Source organism: Budorcas taxicolor, chromosome 8 (assembly GCF_023091745.1).
Source record: "Budorcas taxicolor isolate Tak-1 chromosome 8, Takin1.1, whole genome shotgun sequence".
NCBI classification, from domain to species: Eukaryota; Metazoa; Chordata; class Mammalia; order Artiodactyla; family Bovidae; genus Budorcas; species Budorcas taxicolor.
Window position 1 is genome coordinate 114,405,983 of NC_068917.1, and position 20,911 is coordinate 114,426,893.

Here is a 20,911-nt window from a genome sequence, read left to right on the forward strand (position 1 = left end):
CTCTTTGTCTGGTTGATTTCTTTGCACATGAGCTTAATTAATGCCTTAAAATATTTTTTAAGTGATTTAAATTCACTAAGAACAATGAAAACTACTGCTCTTTAGGCTCCCTTTCTGGACACAAGACTGCAATTACAAATCTTTTACCACACTGCAATAATGGAAACCGTATTTCCATGAAAAAACTGTGCCATGAGGTAGGAATCTAATTACAACCTGAAAAGCCCCCATGCAGAGCACACTCACCACAGATCAAGCATTTTACATGTATTATCATATTTAAGCCTTAGGACCAACTTACAAAGCATAAGCTCCATCACACAGCAGAGGCCAAGTGATTTGCCTGATGCTGTCAACGGATGCGGACGGGATTCCTGCACAGGAATTCCTCTGCTGTTCTTGTACGGCTGCTGAGACAGGTCACGATTGAGAGCAGAGGGTGAGGCAGGGAGAGCTTGGAATGACTGCTTGAGGCTTGGGCTCACTACCAAGTAAAGTGACCTCTGAAAATGACTTAATCCTTTAGTCTCTGCTTCCGCATCTGAAGATTGGGATCATGAAGATTCAATAGCAACGGATGCACAGGAATCAGTAACTATCACTTTAATGAAGAAGCAGAGTGGTTACACGCTGTCCTGGAACAGTGAGGATCCTGCCAGGGCTCACAGAACATGAGGACTGGTGACTGTGTTATTCTATTTGCAGCCGTCCTTCCCCCCAGCCCATTACACAGAGAGCTGAGCTTACTGCCATACAGCACAGCCTCCTGAATTTGCAAAAAAGGTATTTAAATATGATGTTTCCCAAGAGCCATAAGCAGGTGTGAACTGCAAGTCCAAGGAAATGCTTCACTGGGGTTAAACTCCTGTGGACTAGGTGAGAAAGACAGGCGTCCCCAGAGCACTTCTTTGAGCCTTACGCTCTATATGTTTTCAATTCTTCTCAGTATACATACTCCACCAGCCAGCTGTGTCCTGCAAGACGCTCTGGAAAGCGTCAGCCAGCTTTTACATAGAGACTGATAGGCCTTTACACAGACCATCGCGTTCCGTCCTCACGACAGAGTCCGCTTGGGCAGGTTACTGTAAACGTCCATCTGCATAAGAGGAGGCCAGGAGGAACGAGTCACTGAGTACTACAGCTGGGCCCCGGGACGCAGACCCTTCTGAGCTTTCAGGGGGCCGCTCCAGGGGTGTGGGGGCCGCTCCAAGGGTGTGGAGCCAACGGCCGCCCCTGCAAAGGGCAGGCACCCAAGGCTCGCGCTCCAGACCCTCAGGGCCATCCTGGGCCCCAAGGGAGGCGGGTCAGAGACGAGTCCCCGGGGAGGAGAGAACCCCGGGCAGGAGAGACCCAAGGCAGGAGAGACCGAGGAGCAGCGGAGACCTGGGGGAGAGACCCCCGGAGAGACCTCCGCGGAGGAGAGACCCTCGGGAGAAGAGACCAAGGGGGAGGGGAGACCTGGGGGAGAGACCCCCGGGAGGAGAGACCCTCGGGAGCGGAGACGTGGGGGCAGAGACCCCCGGAGGAGAGACCTCCGCGGAGGAGAGACCAAGGGGGAGGGGAGACCTGGGGGAGAGACCCTCGGGAGGGGAGACCCCCGGGAGGAGAGACCCAAGGCAGGAGAGACCGAGGAGCAGCGGAGACCTGAGGGGAGAGACCCCCCTGGGAGGGGACACCCCCGGAGACCTCCGCGGAGGAGAGACCCCGGGGAGAAGAGACCAAGGGGGAGGGGAGACCCCAGGGGAGGGGAGACCCGGGAGGAGACCCTCCCACCCCAGGGGCTGAAGCTTGAGACGGCATGACCCCCTCTCCACAGCCGGGGACCTGTGCTCACCCGCCCCCTCGCCCCCCGGGGCTGGGGGGTCACCTGCGGCTGTGACCTGGGTCCGGGAGAAGCTGGAGGAAGCCGGGAAGCCGGGACCGGACTCGGCGCCTCCCGCGGCGTCTGCGCCTGCGCGCGCCTGCCCGGTGCAGAAGCCGAAGGCCGGCGCGGTTCCGGTTCCGGCCGTGGTGGGTGGGGCCTGGGGGGCGGGGTGGGGCCTGGGGGGGCGGGGTGGGGCCTGGGGCGGCGGGGCCTGGGGCGGCGGGGTGGGGCCTGGGGCGGCGGGGCGGGGCCTGGGGGGACGGGGTGGGGCCTGGGGGGCGGGGTGGGGCCTGGGGGGGCGGGGTGGGGCCTGGGGGGGCGGGGCGGGGCGGAGCGCGCCCTGCGAACCGCGGGGACGTCGCTAAACCTGTGGCAGAGGGAGCTGGGATCGAACTTTTTTTAAGTTCGTGGCCAGTGCATCCTTGAAGTACTTATTTTCAGGGATGTGTCTTTGTGCCTATATGTGTTTTCAACTTTTCTTGTTGAGAATACATCCATCTGTACTACTTATGTAATCACATTAAGGATAAAAGTGGTAATAATACCAATGATAGCTGGGTGGAATTAACCCAGCAGTATGAAGATCCTGAATGCCTTAGCGCCACAGCTCAATCTCAGGCAAGCGGAGCGGCCGAGAGGATGCCCGCGTCTGTGTTTCCTGCTTCCTTGCCTTCCGCTGCCACCCTGGAGATAACACGGTTCATCAACCAGCCTAAGTGTCAGGCTCGGCGCCAGGAGCTGGAGCACAGCTGAACCAGGCCACACCCAGCCATTTCCTTCTGATTCTTTAATGATTTAAGAGTTTTATTTATTTTGACAAATAAAAATCGTTTGTATTTAAGGTGAACAACGTGACGTGCTGATATACCTAAACATTGTGAGACGGCCACAGTGGAGCTAATGCCCTTATCCACCACCCCACTCATTTCTTGTGTTTGTGGTGAAAAGATTTAAAATCTATTCTCTGCAAATCACAAGTATAGGATACATTATTGTTAACTATGCCTGCAGAACTTATTAATCTTATCATTGAAAGTTTGTATTATTTGCTCAATAGCTTCCCTTTCTCCCAACCCTCGGCCTCTGGTAACCACCATTCTACTCTCCTTCACAATGATTTCTTTTTCAGATCCCCCCTGTAAATAGAATCATGCTGTATTCGTTTTTCTGTATCTGGCTTATTTCAATTAACACAGTGTCTTCTAGGGTAATTTATGTCACAAATGACAAGGCCCCCTTCTTTTCTGAATTTTATATAAAATTTAAAATTTTTCTTCCTTTTTACAGGCTAATATTCCATATATATGAAAAAGCATGTAGAAAAAAACTGGCCAGCTTAAAATAGTTTTCCTCCTTAAATAGAATAATTGATTAACCAAATCTTGAGTTAGTTTACAGACAGCACTCAGTTCAGTTCAGTTGCTCAGTCGTGTCCGACTCTTTGTGACCCCATGAACTGCAGCTCGCCAGGCCTCCCTGTCCATCACGAACTCCCGGAGTTCACTCAGACTCATGTCCATCGAGTCAGTGATGCCAGTACACAGGTACAAAAGGGGAACCCCATGTCTCCACAATGACTTTCAAATGAAGAATCTTCAGAAAACTAACAGAAATGTCACTGGAGCCCTTTACACGGCAAGAAATCTTTCAATAAGGAAAACCTGGCTTCCAGCAGACTGACTTGAGACTACACAATCAGTTCCCAAGTTTGAAATTCCCCTAACCCCTTAAATTTCACCCTGAATGTTGGATGGGGGAGACAGACCTGAGACCTGTCTCCCGTTTCTTTGCTGGTCAACCTCACAATAAACCTCATTCTTTCCTCAAAAGCTGATGTCACAGTATTGGCCTCTATGATCACTGGGTAGTAATCCCTTGGTTGGTAGCGCAGGTGTGGGCGTGTGTACACACACACACACATTTTCCCTTGGTTGGTAACGCAGGTATGTGCATGTGTACACACACACACACACATTTTCCCTTGGTTGGTAGCGCAGGTGTGGGCGTGTGTACACACACACGCGCGCACACACACACACATTTTCCCTTGGTTGGTAGCGCAGGTGTGGGCGTGTGTACACACACACGCGCACACACACACACATTTTCTCTTGGTTGGTAGCGCAGGTGTGGGCGTGTGTACACACACGCACACACGTGCACACACACACACACTTTCCATCCAGCTGTGGATGGACACTTTGGTTGTCTCCGTATCTTGGCTACTGCAACTAATCCTGCAGTGAACATGGAGAGCAGGTGTCGCTTCAAGATAGTGAGTTCATTTAGGCTGGATCACAGAAGTGGGATTTCAGGATGATATGGCAATCCTATTTTCAATTTTTCGAGGACCTCCCATACTGTTTTCCGTAGCTGATGTATCAACTTACATTCTCACCAACAGGGTACAAAGATTCCCTGTTCTCCAATCCTGCCAGTGCTGCTGATCCTTTAACTTTTTGATGATGGCCACTTTAATCGTGTGAGGTGGTGGCTCACTGTGGTTGATCTGCACTTCCCTGATGATTAGTGAGCCTGAGCATCTTTTCATATACCTATCCCAGACCTCCTTACCTGAAACAAAGATTAAGGGGTGATGAGAGGAAAGTGAAATGATCACATTGGTGGAGAAACTGCATGGCCCTATAATCTATGAAAACCAGGACACTGAAGAATGTGCCTACGGCTTTTTGGGGTTCCATGCAATGTCACTCCTGTCTGCAAGAGCACTGCCAAACGTCAAGGCATGCGCTCTGGCGGAGTCCTGGACGGAGGCAAACCTCTGCAGCGCTGACAGTCCTTGAAGACTCAAAGACGCCAGTCTGTCCACCGGACTCCCTTCAGAGGCAAATAAATGTCAGGCGTCACTTACCACCCCAGCACTGGCAGTGCGACCCTTGGCCGCGCCACGCACAAGGCCGGTGGCCTGCAGACACGAGCTAGCCTGGCCTCTGACCCTAAGGCTCCTGGGCCCAGCCCACCCGAGTATGCCAGCCCAAGCGCATCCCCGAGCCCGCCACTGAACACCTCTGTAACCCTCAATGTCCCCGAAACGAGCAGCGGTCGTCTGCAAAGCCTGAGCTGCCGCCTTGGCTGGTGGGCCGGGGACAACTTAACAGCGCCTGCAGAGCGCTTCCCGGCGCCCGGCCATCCCACGGCCGCGTCAGAACCCTAGGGGAACCGTAGGGCGGCGGAGCTGCGGAGGTTCCGAACTGCAGCCCGCCCGGCAGGCCCTCCCGGTCAGGTCCTACCGGACGTGGAAAGCCCGGATGCAGCCAAGTGCGCATGCGCAGGAGCTCGGCGCTGCGTCCCCGGCCGCCGCCGCCGCCGCCGCGGAGCGCGTGGATGACGCGTCCGGGAAACACAGGAAGTGAAACCTACGGGAGCCGCGGTGGCTCAGAAACGGTCGCGGCGCGACGCCGCCGCGGAGCGCGTGGATGACGCGTCCGGGAAACACAGGAAGTGAAACCTACGGGAGCCGCGGTGGCTCAGAAACGGTCGCGGCGCGACGCCGCCGGGGCTGGAGCGCGTGAATGGGGCGGAGCTGGGGCGCGCCGGCCCGGGGGACCCGCCTTCAGCGAGGGCGCTGCCGCAGCATGGAGGACGACGCGCCCGTGATCTACGGCCTGGAGTTCCAGGTGGGTCCCGGAACGGCCCCGCGGCGCCCGGTGCCGCCGAGGTCACTGCGGGGAGGCCTCGGGGGGCCCAAGGCCGCGGTCTTCCAGGACCGGCCGAGGGCCCGCTAGACGCCCGGGGGGCGCGGCGGTCCGGCCCGCGACCCCCGGCCGTGGGAGCCCCCGCCGCCTGCCTGCCGCCCCCGGCGTTCCCTGTGGCCTGACTCACGGCTCGCTTTGCTGTAATGGCTTGTGAACATTTCCGAGAGCCTTGCTGTTCCTGGAGGCAGGCGCTGTATCTGTATTACTATTACTGTTCTAATTTGGACACAGTGTTTAAATTTACACTAAAAGTTGCCAAGATGCAGGGGGAGTTCTTATGTCCCCTTCACCGAGTTTCCTCTAATGTTGGCGTCTTCCTGTGGCCCCGGGCACAGTGACCAGAGCTTCGAAATTAGCTCTGAAACCATCCTGTTAGGCTTCCCTGGGGTCTCAGATGGTAAAGGAATCTGCCTGCAATGTGGGAGACCTGGGGTTCGATCCCTGGGATCAGGAAGATCCCCTGGAGAGGGGCATGGCAACCCGCTCCAGTATTCTTGCCTGGAGAATCCCATGGACAGAGGAGCTGACTTTCACTTCAGTTCAATTAAGTAGCTTAGTCGTGTCCGACTCTTTGCGACCCCATGAACTGCAGCATGCCAGGCCTCCCTATCCATCACCAACTCCCGGAGTCCACCCAAACCCATGTCCATTGAGTTGGTGATGCCATCCAGCCATCTCATCCTCTGTCGTCCCCATCTCCTTTTGTCCTCAATCTTACCCAGCAGCAGGGTCTTTTCAAGTGAGTCAGCACTTCACATCAGGTGGCCAAAGTATTGGAGTTTCAGCTTCAACATCAGTCCTTCCAATGAACATCCAGGACTGATCTCCTTTAGGATGGAGTGGTTGAATCTCCTTGCAGTCCATGGGACTCTGAAGAGTCTTCTCCAGCACCACAGTTCAAAAGCATCAATTCTTCGGCACTCAGCTTTCTTTATAGTCCAACTCTCACATCCATACATGACCACTGGAAAAACCATAGCCTTGACTAGACAGACCTTTGTTGACTAAGTAATATCTCTGCTTTTTAATATGCTGTCTAGGTTGGTCATAACTTTCCTTCCAAGGAGTAAGCGTATTTTAATTTCATGGCTGCAGTCACCATCTGCAGTGATTTTGGAGCCCCCCAAAATAAAGTCAGCCACTGTTTCCACTGTTCCCCCATCTGTTTGCCATGAAGTGATGGGACCGGATGCCATGATCTTAGTTTTCTGAATGCTGAGTTTTAAGCCAACTGTTTCACTCTCCTCTTTCACTTTCATCAAGAGTCTCTTTAGTTCCTCTTCGCTTTCTGCCATAAGGGTGGTATCATCTGCATATCTGAGGTAATTGATATTTCTCCCAGCAATCTTGTTTCCAGCTTTATCCAATCTTGATTCCAGCTTGTGCTTCACCCAGCCCAGCTTTTCTCATAATGTACTCTGCAAATAAGTTAAATAGCAGGGTGCCAGTATACAGCCTTGACGTTTCCTTTCCTTATTTGGAAGCAGTTCATTTTTCCTTGTCTGGTTTGAACTGTTGCTTCTTGAACTTCATACAGATTTCTTAGGAGGTGGGTAAGGTGGTCTGGTATTCCCATCTCTTGAAGAATTTCCCACAGTTTTGTGATTCACACAGTCAGAGGCTTTGCCGTAGTCAATAAAGCAGAAGTTTTTCTGTAGTTCTCTTGCTTTTTCTATGATCCAACAGATGTTGGCAATTTGATCTCTGGCTCCTCTGCCTTTTCTAAATCCAGCTTGAACATCTGGAAATTCTCGGTTCACACAGTGTTGAAGCCTAGCTTGGAGAATTTTGAGCATTACTTTGCTAGCATGTGAGATGAGTGCAACTGTGCAGTAGTTTGAGCATTCTTTGGCATTGCCCTTCTTTGGGATTGGAATGAAAACTGACCTTTTCAAGTCTGGTGAATTTAGCATTCAGTAAGTGTTATTCTGATTATTATAATGAAACAGGATTCTTATAGGTGAGTTCTGCACACGGCAGTATCTCAGTGCCTGTGAGTAGGTGAGCTCTGCACACGGCAGCGTCCCAGTGCCCTGGGAGTAGGTGAGTTCTGCACACGGCAGCTTCTCAGTGCCTGGGAGTAGGTGAGTTCTGCGCACGGCAGCGTCCCAGTGCCCTGGGAGTAGGTGAGCTCTGCACACGGCAGCGTCCCAGTGCCCTGGGAGTAGCTGAGCTCTGCACATGGCAGCGTCCCAGTGCCTGGGAGTAGGTGAGCTCTGCACACGGCAGCGTCTTAGTGCCTGGGAGTAGGTGAGCTCTGCACACGGCAACGTCTCAGTGCCTGCGAGTCAGGAGCTGCTGCGCTTGTCAGCTGGCTCTCTCACACAGGGCTTCCCCTGTGGCTCAGCTGGTAAGAATCCACCTGCAATGCTGGAGACCTGGGTTCGATCCTTGGGTTGGGAAGATCCCCTGGAGAAGGGAAAAGCTACCCACTCCAGTATTCTGGCCTGGAGAATTCCACGGACTGTATAGTCTATGGGGTCGCAGAGTCGGACATGACTGAGCGACTTTCACACATGTGATCTATCACTCAAGACTGATGCCTTAGCGACCAGTTGAGAACAGAGCTGAGTCTTGGGCACTCTGCTTAACATTGTACATACATTTTGTGTAGTTCTGACATCAGTCATATTGTTCAGTCAGTTCAGTTCAGTTCAGTTGCTTAGTCGTGTCCGACTCTTTGCGACCCCATGAATCGCAGCACGCCAGGCCTCCCTGTCCATCACCAACTCCCGGACTTCACTCAGACTCACGTCCATTGAGTCCGTGATGCCATCCAGCCATCTCATCCTCGGTCGTCCCCTTCTCCTCCTGCCCCCAATCCCTCCCAGCATCAGACTCTTTTCCAATGAGTCAACTCTTCGCATGAGGTGGCCAAAGTACTGGAGCTTCAGCTTCAGCATCATTCCTTCCAAAGAAATCCCAGGGTTGATCTCCTTCAGAATGGACTGGTTGGATCTCCTTGCAGTCCAAGGGACTCTCAAGAGTCTTCTCCAACACCACAGTTCAAAAGCATCAATTCTTCGGTGCTCAGCCTTCTTCACAGTCCAACTCTCACATCCATACATGACCACTGGAAAAACCATAGCCTTGACTAGACGGACCTTAGTTGGCAAAGTAATGTCTCTGCTTTTGAATATGCTATCTAGGTTGGTCATAACTTTCCTTCCAAGGAGTAAGCGTCTTTTAATTTCGTGGCTGCAGTCACCATCTGCAGTGATTTTGGAGCCCCAAAAAATAAAATCTGACACTGTTTCCACTGTTTCCCCATCTATTTCCCATGAAATGATGGGACCAGATGCCATGATCTTCGTTTTCTGAATGTTGAGCTTTAAGCCAACTTTTTCGCTCTCCTCTTTCGCTTTCATCAAGAGGCTTTTTTTAGCTCCTCTTCACTTTCTGCCATAAGGGTGGTGTCATCTGCATATCTGAGGTTATTGATACTTCTCCCAGCAATCTTGATTCCAGGTTGTGTTTCTTCCAGTCCAACATTTCTCATGATGTACTCTGCATATGAGTTAAATAAGCAGGGTGACAATATATAGCCTTGATGTACTCCTTTTCCTATTTGGAACCAGTCTGTTGTTCCATGTCCAGTTCTAACTGTTGCTTCCTGACCTGCATACAGATTTCTCAAGAGGCAGGTTAGGTGGTCAGGTATTCCCATCTCTTTCAGAATTTTCCACAGTTTATTGTGATCCACAGTCAAAGGCTTTGGCATAGTCAGTAAAGGAGAAAATAGATGTTTTTCTGGAACTCTCTTGCTTTTTCAATGATCCAGCGGATGTTGGCAATTTGATCTCTGGTTCCTCTGCCTTTTCTAAAACCAGCTTGAACATCAGGGAGTTCACGGTTCACGTATTGCAGAAGCCTGGCTTGGAGAATTTTGAGCATTACTTTACTAGCGTGGGAGTCATATTGTTAGATGTTATTTTTCCTGTGGTTGGAGTCCTCTTAACTCGTGAGTGATAGGGATTCTGGCTGAGATGGGCTTTCCGGAGGTGCACACGTGGGTGCTTCCAGAGGGCGTCTGTGGCTGAGAGGTGCTTCCCTCACCTTGCGCTCCGTAGCGTGCATCCCATGCTTCTTAATGACTTTTCAATCTCTTTAATCCCCCAAGTAACCTAGAGGTTTTGATCTTTGGTATTGGATGTTTGAGGTAACTAAAATGTTTTTTCCTGGGATTTTGGACAAATTAGTGGAGTGAATTCTTGCCTTGGGTCTCAAGTATTTTACCTGAATATCTTTTCTTATCTTAAAAGAAGGAGCTGATTGTTGCACTTCTTTACACAGCTCTTTGGGCCCTGGCTTTCTTGAATCTGAAGAGTAATTACTGCGTGTGGGGAAAGAGCAAGTTAGCCAAGATGGTGGTGCTCAGGCTCTCTCGCCCCACATTTTGTAGTACGTGGTTCCATAACAGTAGAGATAACTTACAGCTCTGTGCCTCTCAATGTCCCCACCTGGCCACCGCCATGTCTGTTCTGTAAGCACACATAAGCCCTTGAGGCTGCCTGATGACTGCGTCCGCTGGGTCAGCCCCAAGGGAATATGGTGTTTTCTGCTGCTGCGGCTGCTGCGCCAGTCAGGAGAGAATCAGCATGTCGGCAGTTCTTAGAGCTCGTCGAGTTTTCCTGCAGGCTCCCCGCTGGCGCTGTGCCCGCCCTGGGTTCTGCGAACAGTGTGCACAGCGAGGAGCAGTGGGACAGCTGACGTAGTCAGCAGGATGAACAGCCAGACGCAGGACCCGCCCCAGCGGAGAAAAAGAGAAAATGCAGCCACAGCAGAGAGTTTAGAGCTGGGTCAGGCCTGCCGAACCCACGCCTGCGAAGCCCCGAGGGTCCCTTGGGCCTGTAGACAGCCAGAGGGGACGCTCAGGAGGGCCGGTGAAGCACAGACAGTACAGGGAGGGCCTGGGTGATGATGGGGAGAGCAGCACCCTCAGCTTCTGCTCTGGCCCGGCAGGCGCAGGAGCCTCTGGAAGAGGGCGGGCATCTCGCAGCAGCACGCGGGCCGCTGCTCTGAGCAGCGCCCCGTCCACCTCTTCCGGCTCCTAACTGCTCCCTGCTCGGGTGGCAGGCTTGGGAACGTCTAGGGATGGCAGCAGGCAAAGGGGATGCACGTCTTGGCCGACGTGCTGGCAGCGGGAGTTGACAGAGATCAAACGGAAACGGGGGCCGCTGCTCTGCTCCTCGAGCGACGGAGACAGCTGAGGCCAGAGCGGCAGACGCTCGGTTTGGAAGGGCCACAGCAAACGGTATAAGCAGGTCAGGTAGAAGACGACATGGCGTCCGTGGACCTTCCTTCTGATGCCTTTCACAGGCTGGTCCTTAAATTGGATGGCTCCCTGTGCAGAGGTATACGGTAAAGGCTGTGTCCTTACCTTTGGAAACTGGATCCCTCCCTACGTGGAGGCACACTGTACAGGCTGTGTCTGTGATGCAGGTTTAGGACAGTGTGCTGTACAGGCTGTGTCTGTGATGTGCTACTAACCTCTGAATTTTCTCACAGATTTAGGACAGTTTGAAAGCCTTTGGAATCGTGTGTGGGCTGTGAGTGCCACAAGATTCCCTCTTTGAGGGGGAGGGCCCAGCGCCTGTGGGGTGTTTGAAGGTCTTTAATAAAACCTGTCGGAGAAGGCAGTGGCACCCCACTCCAGTACTCTTGTCTGGAAAATCCCATGGACAGAGGAGCCTGGTGGGCTACAGTCCATGGGGTTGTGAAGAGTCGGACGTGACTGAACGACTTCACTTTCACTTTTCACTTTCATGCATTGGAGAAGGAAATGGCAACCCACTCCAGTGTTCTTGCCTGGAGAACCCCAGGGACGGGGGAGCCTGGTGGGCTGCTGTCTGTGGGGTCGCACAGAGTTGGACACGACTGAAGCGACTCGGCAGTAGTGGCGGCAGCCATAAAACCCGTGGAGGCTTTCCTGCCGTCTCCCAAGGACAGCCGGCGGACTGCACTTGGCCAAGGGGATGGCGTCCCTCCACGTGTGCTGGGTGGCCCTTCCAGCCCCGTGAGGGCGAGGGCTGCAGCAGGAGCTCAGGTGGCAGCCGACACTGAGTTTGCTGCGTCCCGGGGACGGAACTGTCTGCTGCAGCGTCTGCTGCTGTTGCAGAATGTCCGTTCAAGGGTCAGCGTTACTCACCAAGGAGATATCACGAAAATGGACTGTGTGCAGATTTTGAGGCGAGAGACCCTGAGTGGGTAGAATGTGGGGAAGGAGCTCATTGGCCAAGGGGGCGGTGGCCAGACCCTCGTGGCCCACAGCCTCTTGCTCTCGCCCGGCGGTCTGTCAGTGCGGTTCTGTGACAGCTGGGATCACTCACAGCGCTGCGCGTGTGCATCGCCGTGTACCCCTTCGGCCACGGGGAAGCACATATAAGCTGTCTGTAAGCGTATATAAGCTCCACTGAAAGCCCCTGAAGCTGCGTTCCGTCTGTGTCCGCCGGGTCAGCCCCGAGAGGAGGGAACGCAGCGTGTCCGCTGCTGCGGCTGCAGCCCCCGTGTCTGAGCTCCCTCGGCCCCTCGAGGGTTCTCCCAGCGTCCCCGCTCGCGCCTGCCTGCCCTGTTCAGCAAGCAGTGTGGACAGAGAGACAACTGGTATCCTCGGCAGAATGATGCAGCAAGACGTTGACCGCTGCCTGAAGGTCAAGAGGTCTGGAGGGTAAAAGGAGGCACCGCTGTGCCGATAAGAGGCAGAAGAGCAGTGTGGAGCGGCCGCTGAAATGAGAAGGTGCCGAGCACGTTCGCCTTTCTGCAGCCCTTTGACTTGTGTTCATGGTTTTCGTCCTTTTTTATGTGTTTAAAAAAATTAAACAAGCAGTGCTTTCAAGGCATTTAAATCAGTTACTGAAAGTCTGGTTAAAATCAGCAGACCCTAAACCTTCCCTTTCCATCTTATCTGGTGAGAATAACCTCTCTCAGCGTCTCCAAAGGTGTTTCTTCTGGTCTTGACCTGCCTGCTCTTACCTCCTGGACGTAGCCTGGTGACTGGACGCCGTGGCGTCTGAGGATTTTCGGCTTTTCCCCTGCTCTCCTGTCTCCCATCAGACTCCCAACAGTTAATCACAATCTTTTGCCAAATCTTTACTCAGGTTTCTCGTCTTTCTAACTGCAGAATGTTATGTTGACTGCTGATTCAAGGAGGGCGCTCCGCCGTGTGCAGCCGGCATTTCAGGACTTTTGCTTGGGGACAGTGAGTTTAGGCTCAGTGCCTTATTGTGTGTCTTGGCTTCTCCGGTTAACGCCTTGCTCACTAGCGGTGCTCACAGCGCCAGGTTTCTCTCCCCGGAGTTTCCCTTCCCTTGTCCTGCGTGCTTTTGAGCCGGTGCCTACGTTCCTGTGTTTCTGTTACCACAGTGAAGAGCAACTGCCCAAGATGGCCGTGGTCGGGCGCCCTCGCCCTCGTTTTGTAGGCTGATATTGTAGGGCTTAACGGTAATCGCCGTCAATCCGCCAGTGGACCTGCTGCTTCCAAACCGACGCACAGGGACGCTCGCTGCCTTTAACCTGATGAACCGAGGCTCAGGGCCAGCCGTCTCACAGTTCCATCTCATAGACCTGCGGCGTCTTCAGAGGCTGCGTGAGTTCCTCTTCCGGGGTTTCTGTCCTTGCACGGCACGGGGTCTGGTTCGCGGTCCCCCGCGCCACGCCGGCTTGGGTTCAGCTGTCCCGGCGGCCTTGCCGAGCCTCTCCGGTCTGTTCTCCCTCTCGTTTGAGGAGGTGATTGCTGTCCAGTTTTGTGAGTGTCCTTGTGTCTGATTGTGGGTTCTGGCCCTGCCGTGGCCCGTCTGCCTGGCGTCTGCACCTCCTGAAGCCTTTTCCCTTGTCTCCCTGCGGTCCTCCTTGCGGAGCTCCAGTGCTGAGTCCTCCTGCTGTGGGCTCTGCAGGCGGAGGCAGCCCGACCTGGCCCAGGCTGACACATGCTCGCGGCTCCGGGTGTTGCAGCGCTCGTTTCCCCTGGGGGCCCCCAGGGCAGCCCCCTGCTCTGCCCCCACGGAGCTCCGGCCACCTCCTGAGATGCCAGGAGGTCCCCGCCCTGCTCTAGCTGGCGCCCTGGCCTGTGGGGGGGCGACCCGTGTTCTGGCTGCCCCCTCCGGCGGTTCCGGCAGGGTCCCCGCGTTGCTTGGGGCCTGGCCGCCAGCGTCTTCCTCAGCATCTTCTCTCAGCGTCGACCTTCCCCACCTCGGAGGTGGTGTTCCCCGGGCGCTTTGGGATTGTAGACTCTTCACGCCCCTTCCTGCCCTTACAGGGCTTCCGGAAGTCTGAGGAGGGTGGGGCGAAGCCCAGGTGAACGTGGGCAGGCGGTCAGCCCCGCCCCCAGCTTCCTCCTCTGCTGGACCTTGCAGGTCACGCCTGTGGCAGCTTCCTGAAGCCTTTAAACAAGCTCAGGGTTTTGAATTGAGTTTTTCCAGTTGGCTCTGCAGGAGACTTGGCTCAAACCCCCTGCTTTGCCCTCAGTGGGAGCCATCTTCTGCTCTGTTATTGAAGAATAGTTTGTTAAACCAGTCGATGACTTAAATAATTTTGTTAAAAACGGTTTATATCTTTACTGTTTAATTTTTGTGTCCAATTACAGTTGTTTCCAGATCCTTCGGAAGCGCAGCTGGGTCACAGATTGTACAAGAGTCGAGGGCTTCTCCTGCACGTTTCTAAGCTGCCTGGAGGACCCTCTGCCCCCGGGGCTCCCCCAGCAGTGGTGGAGGCGGTGGCGGCCTGCGTGGTCTGTCCATCCGCCTCCAACCACGTGTGCCCTCTCCTTCCCCCTGCAGGCGCGGGCCCTCACTCCTCAGACCGCGGAGACAGACGCCATCCGGTTTTTGGTTGGGACGCAGTCTCTCAAGTATGATAATCAGGTAAGTGTTTCTGACAAATGGATACATGTTAATTACCAAGCCTGTTCTTAGTTTTATAGCCATTTTGTTCTTGATTTTTCAAGCCGCACATGAGAATTAATGCCACGCAAACAACAGAGCTTTCACTGGGATTTACATAGCCACCTGTACGAAGCGACTGGATGAGGGAATTTAAGCGTTCTCTGCAGCATCGCAGCCCTAGTGTGGCGCTTTGTGGCTGCATCGGGGTCCCCGCGCACGTGGTCGAGGGCACCAGGGTACCTGGTCGGTGTCACCCCTTGACCCCGGCCTGTGGAGGACTGGTTTGATGGCTCACGGCACTTTCTAGCTGAGGCTGGACGAGGCCATAATCCCGTCTCAACGTGGAGTCTAGGCCGTCGCTGATGCTCGATCCAGGGAGAGAGACAGGCTGTGGCCCGTGTCTCTAGGATAGAAAGAATATTGGGATCTCACGAGGTCGGGTTTTCAGCTTGGCCTCGGCCAGACCTCATCTGTCTGGCCTTGAACGAATGGACCAACCTCGCCGGACTTCATCTTCCTTGTCCTCCAGTGGCGGCGGAGCCATGGAGGGAGGTGCGGGGATGTTGCGGAGACTCACCCGCCTCAACCCTGGGGGAGCGCGCCTCCGTAGCCCCGCCCGCGGGGGCTGGTGTCAATCGCCTTGCGGGACTGTCTGGTGCGGATGGGCGTGGTGAACCCACTCTTGTGCGGACGCACGACTTCCTGTTGGCACGGTCACTGAGAGGTCATTTGGCGATACCCGTCTAGAGCTTCACACGTAAATGTTCACGGTATTTAACCTGTATTCCATACACCGAAAACATCGAGCAAGCTTTACCTACAAGGAGCATTATTGGGACGGTACAGAGGGTGGGGAGAAAACGGGAGGCATTCACACTGTGCAAAGGTTAGATTGCAGAGTAGGACGTTCCAGTTGTGATGGGAGAGCCACGTGGTTATCCTGGCTGAATCTCCTTCCTTTCAGGATGGTGTTCACTCACTGCATGCATGAAAGCTGAGGCTTATGAAAGCTGAGTCTCCTCAGAAGCATCACAGCAGAAAAATTCTTAAGTGATTCTTAGATGTTAAGATCGTATGTAGTGTGTGATCACTAGTATGTAAATAAAAAAAATTGCAATATATACAAATATCAAATCACTCCATTGTATGCCTGAAGCTAATGTTCTGTCAACTGTACCTTTATATAAAAAAGGTATATAAAGTACAAAATTGCATCTCTGCATAGAATAAAGACTAGAAATAGGTCAAAAGGGCCCAAACCCGGTGCCATGGTTGCCTTCGGGGAATGTGAGTATGATGTAAGTTGTTTCCTTATAATTTCTGGTTTTCTGAGTTTGTGTTGGTGTTGCTTTTCTCCTGGAAGATGTCAGATGGGACTGATTTACTTAGAAAATGAGTTAGCTGTGGCCGTCCCAGAGGCAAGAGCCTGGGGTGCTGCTGGGGGGCTGGGGGGAGGAAGGCACCCAGTGCCAGTGGGGAGGCACTGCCTCCTCTGGAAGGACCAGTGCAGCGTGTGGTGGGAGCGCTGAGGCTCGGGCACAGAGCCGGTGCACGACCAGCTGCCTTCTCCCCAGCTACTTGCTTTTTAGTTCCACTCAGTTCGGGCCTGTACCATTGACCTTTCCGGTGGAATATCAGTTTTTATTTGTTTTTTTCTGGCCACGTGTGAGTTTGCCAACCAAGGGTTGAGCCACGTGTGTTTTAAGATGACGAGCCCCCCTCCCCGAGTGTCCCTGTCCCCTTCCCCGTGCTGCCCTGCTTCCCGCAGCGAGGGCGTCCGGGCCTCCCTCTGTGTCCTCTCCACCCAGCGAGTCTCGAGTGTCCCTGTGTGAGTGCTGCGTGCATCCCCCTCCTGGGAGCGCTCGCAGCCGCCTGCAGCCTCAAGCTGATGAGAGGCAAAGGCAGACGCTGGGGGAACGGGGACTGGACAGGTCCCGGGGGTGTGTGGGGTGGGCAGGTGCCCTGGCCCTATCTCCAAACAGAAGACTTGGCCCTGAGTAGCTGCGTGGTTCCTCCCAGGGGCCCGGCTGGACTGTGGCGAGGTGGCCACTAAGCACCCCGTCTCCCCCGCCCCGCGCGTGCCGGCACTGTGATACTCGGGCTGCTGAGGTTTGCTTTCCAGGCGGCCCCAGGGCCAAGCCCCCCTGCCCTGCAGCTGTGACAGTGACAGTGGCATTGCGTGACCCCCCAGCCTGCCTGGAAGCCCCCCGCCCCTGCCCAGGCTGGGCCCTTGCTGGGAAAGGGGGCTGCTGGAGGGTCTCTGGCCCTGGGCTTCGCCTCAGGCCATCAGCGCCTCCCAGCAGCCGGCGATTCCCGGGGAAGTGCCCGGGGCCGGAGTCCACGCTCTTAATTCAGCTCAGCTCTTTTTCCTGAAAATTTCAGGAGCTGTCACAGATGCTGGCCTCTCTGTCTGATGAGCTGATTTATTCTCTGTGCTTTTTCTGTTGCCCGGGGCCCTGCCTGTGGTCAGAGCTGGTCAGGCCGTCCTGGAGCCTCCTCTGTTGTGGGCTCCCCTTCTCCCGGGGGGGAGGTGCTCCTCTGGTTGGGAGCTGGGCTTTTGCAGCATGGGGGTTTATTTGCTTCTGCACTGGGCTTTCCCTGCAGAGGCCGCCTGCACATTGCTTGTCCCATTGAGGAGCGGCCAGGCTGACTGCTGCGGGATCTCCATGAGGCCCTTTCAGGTCTGCGCCTCAAACCCACCCCACGTGCACTTGCCCCCACCCCCGCCCCCCGTCCTCCCATCTCACTCTCAGGAATCGCTCCCCTCTTTGTGGTCTGAGAGCTCTGGTCTCACCGTATTGATCGCGTCCTGTGTGTCCTTTTTGAAGTAGTTCTGCTGCGTGTGTTTCTAGCTTATAGGTGTACGTGTGGTCACGAGGAGTGAGCTGGCCGATTGTCCCACTGACCTGCTCGCGCCCCAGCTTTTCCCTGGCCCCTGACCACATGTCCCCTTGCTGTGGGCTGAATGCTGTGTCCTCCCCCCAAACCCGCACATGGGAGCCAACCCCGACATGACAGCGGCAGGAGGGGCCCCTCTGGAAGGCACTGGGGCCGTAAGGATGGAGCCTCGTAAGGGTAATCTCCTGGCTGGTAGAAGGGTTGAGATGTTGTGAGAATCCCCAGCAAGTGACAGAGACATGAAGTGAGCAGGCGCCGCTGCATAAGAGCCCCAGTGGCCCTGCTGGGGCTGGGCGGCTCCAGACCTTCAGCTGGGAGCCACGAGGAGCCGTGGGCGCAGCGCCTGGAATCACCGTGGCACGAGCCTGCCTGCCTGAGGAGTTGCCTTCCCGAGCTGCAGCCTGCACAGCTGGCTTTGGATCCGGACGAGAGGCAGGGCGTGCCGGCGGGGAGGCCGTGGCGCCTGCTGGGGGCGGCTGAGCCGAAGCTTCTTGCCCTGCGGCCCTGTGGAGGGCCGCGGTCGGTGCCGGGAGGACTTCCACGGGAAGATGCCGATGCTTCACATTTCCTAGGGGGGAGCTTTCGCTTTTTAGTTTCCAGTTTTGCCACATTTTTTTTTGCCTCTGAATTTTCGAGTTTACCGAGTTCCGTGAGAGATGAAATGGACAGGGTGCATCGGCCTGGGGTCACGTGCTCACTTTCAGGACAGGGGCCGCTTTCTCTGAGCCCCGAATCTGTGAGAACTCAAGCGGCCTCGATTAACAGCACCTTCACAGGCTTCCTAGGAAGTTTGAAAACCCAGGCTCCTAAACCCTTACAGAGTGTTATCTATGCCCTTAGCTCTGCACAGCTAAGTCCAACGGTAAAATTTTAATAATGGTAAGTCAAAATATGAGTTTGAGCTTCATTGAAAGTCAAAGTCACTCAGTCGTGTCCGACTCTTTGCGACCCCGTGGACTATACAGTCCATGGAATTCTCCAGGCCAGAATACTGGCGTGCGTAGCCGTTCCCTTCTCCAGCAGATCTTCCCAACCCAAGGATCGAACCCAGGTCTCCCGCGTTGTAGTCGGATTCTTCACCAGCTGAGCCGCCAGGGAAGCCCTTGCGCTTCATTCCAAGCAATTAAAAGCATTTTAAAAGCTCAGCAGGGGCGTGAAGACCTCAAGTAACACTTGCACCCCAGCCGAGCACCTGTGTTCCCCCCTCGGAGCCAACGGGAATTACTGTCTTCCTCATACTGGTCATTTTTGCCCTCACTGTAACCGTAGTGTTTTCTCCATGATGTAACTTGTTTTTGTAACTGGCCTGCAACTGCTCGTGTCAATGCGTGTGCACGTGACGTGAGCGGCGCACGTGGCGGTGCCCTGGGCGTAGGCAGCTGGGTCACAGCCTCTCTCCTGGGATGCGGAGCTGCCTGGTCCTCCGCTGACCTGCTGTGGTGCAGAGCCCAGCGTTGTGGCGTGGGGGGTCCACGGCGCATGCTCTGGGACGAGCCTCACTGCTCCAACTTTGTCAGCCCTGGTTTCTTCCCCTGTAACCGTGGCTAGTAATGATAGATCATCCTGTCACCACCGAGCTCTTTTCAGGATTAGAGGAGCCAGCGTGGCACAAACAGCTCACGTGCCTGCGGCGTATCAGTCGCCATTCCTTTGACCCCTGCTTGTCTGTGGTGCTGACGCCCCCTGCCCTGCCTGAGCGTGCCTGATGGAGGACGTGTCCTGGGGCCCAGTCCGTGAGCCTGCTGTGGGCGAGGACGTGTGGAAAGAGCCTGGACTCTGAAGCTTAAAGGGCACATTACTAGAGTGTCAGATTAGGAGACGTGGGCCTGGGGGTGGTGGACTCCTCCCCACCCCTGCCATGGAGGGCGGAGGCTGGCGTTTCCCCGCCGAGCGCCTAGGGGACGAGCGGAGGAAGACCCGCGCGGACCACGGGCCAGAGCCTGGCTGGACGCCCTACGAAAAAGGAGCCTGCCCCAGGCGGGTGCGGGGACTCTGCGGCAGCGGGAAGTGCGGGAAGGGGTCAGGCTGGAAGGACGGTTCCCCAGCCAGGAGCAGCCCATGTGCAGGGGAGGGTGTGCGCGCCCCCGGGTCCACGGCCCCAAAGGAGGACCCGGAAACCAGCGCTCCCGTGCTCCCGACGCGGGGGTCCTGACGGTGCTCCCGGCTGAGGAGTACAGCTCAGCGCATCCTTTTCTCAGCGCTCACGGATTTTCTGATAAGGAGGAAACGTGTCAGATACTTAGAAAGAAGCTTCTTGCTCACTCTTACAACACAGAAATTGTTGCTGGTTTTGTGTGTTGCCGTTTAGTCTGGGTTCCCATGTGACTGTGACTGTTATGAACTTTATGTAGAAGCTCTCCACCCGGAGTATTCCCAAACGCACTGTGAAAACTACATTGGCCTATGACTGCTGGAGAAACGGACTGAAAATAGGTTCAAAGATTAACAACTGTGTTGCTGGTGTTTAACCTCCTCACTGCCCCCAGCCTCTGCCTCTGCCGGGCTGCGTGGTCCCAGCAACACCGGGACCTTTGTCCCTGCGCGGTCATCGCACTCGGGGACACTGCAGCTCGGGTCGCACAGGCTGTAGGGGGCAGTGGTGGGCTTTGAGTTCTGCCCAGGCCAGCCCTCGAGGCACAGGGGAACGATTCCATGTGAGAACGTGATACAAGGGAAGCAGCCAAGGACACAGCCAGAGGCCCTGGGCCAGCAGGGGGAGGTGCTTCGGGTGTCATGGAAACGTGTTTTAAAATAGCATTTTAGTGTTTGTTCTGACTGTAAAACAGTGCTTGAAAAAAATTTAAAAATAAAGCCAAACCACAAAGAAGTAAAGGAAAAGCCTCTATAATTTCATCACCCAAAGGTAACCAGTCACTTTCTGATTCTTTCCCTGGGACGTGCTTACTTTTTAGCAAAAAGCACCTGGAGCGTTTGCGTGGCTCTTTTACCGGTTCTTCTTCCTTCTGTCCCCTGGAGAAGGGATAGGCTGCCCTCTCCAGTGTTCCTGGGCTTCCCTGCTGGCTCAGCTGGTAAAGAATCCGCCTGCAGTGCAGGAGACCCTTGTTTGATTCCTGGGTCGGGAAGATCTGCTGGAGAAGGGATAGGCTGCCCTCTCCACGATTCCTGGGCTTCCCTGGTGGCTCAGCTGGTAAAGAATCCGCCTGCAATGAGGGAGACCTGGGTTCGATCCCTGGATTGGAAGACCCCCTGGAGGAGGGAAAGGCTCCTCTCCAGTACTCTCGCCTGGAGAATCCCATGGACTGTATAGTCGGTGGGGCTGCGAAGAGTCGGACATGACTGAGGGACTTTCCCTTTCCCCCTTGTCCGTGTTATGAACCCTCCTCCCGGCACTGAATGGTGTCCAGAGAAGAGAAGCTGGCTTCACAGTGCTGTGTTACAGTCGGTTCACCTGAACAGGTCCCCGTTGCTAGGCACGTATGTGGCTTCTGTGTCTCCCTATGACAGTCAGTGCCACAGCGAACATTCCTGCTTGGATATAGGTCTTTGTGCAGACCCATGATTATCAGTATAAATTGATTTAAAACCTGTAGACT

The 20,911-nt window shown here is 54.8% G+C and overlaps 2 protein-coding genes across 9 annotated transcripts in view; one reads left to right on the forward strand and one right to left on the reverse strand.

Moving 5' to 3' along the window:
• Positions 1-1,938, reverse strand: part of TRAPPC12 (trafficking protein particle complex subunit 12) — a 37,564-nt gene extending 35,626 nt beyond the window's left edge. Inside the window, exons 1-2 of one of the 7 annotated variants that reach the window (XM_052644923.1) lie at positions 1,868-1,910; positions 302-1,233 (exon numbers count right to left, since the gene is read on the reverse strand). The gene's annotated coding sequence lies outside the window, so the exon portion shown is untranslated. Of the gene's footprint in view, positions 1-301; positions 1,234-1,834 lie in introns of all 7 variants that reach the window. The other 6 variants (XM_052644917.1, XM_052644919.1, XM_052644920.1 and 3 more) reach the window with 6 other exon arrangements.
• A 3,419-nt stretch (positions 1,939-5,357) lies between these two features.
• EIPR1 (EARP complex and GARP complex interacting protein 1) overlaps positions 5,358-20,911 on the forward strand; it is a 66,693-nt gene continuing 51,139 nt past the window's right edge. For both annotated transcript variants that reach the window (XM_052644937.1, XM_052644938.1), the window contains exons 1-2: positions 5,358-5,502; positions 14,355-14,438. In XM_052644937.1, the coding sequence (XP_052500897.1) occupies positions 5,398-5,502; positions 14,355-14,438 (189 nt within the window). In that variant the 5' untranslated portion in view covers positions 5,358-5,397. The remainder of the gene's footprint in view (positions 5,503-14,354; positions 14,439-20,911) is intronic.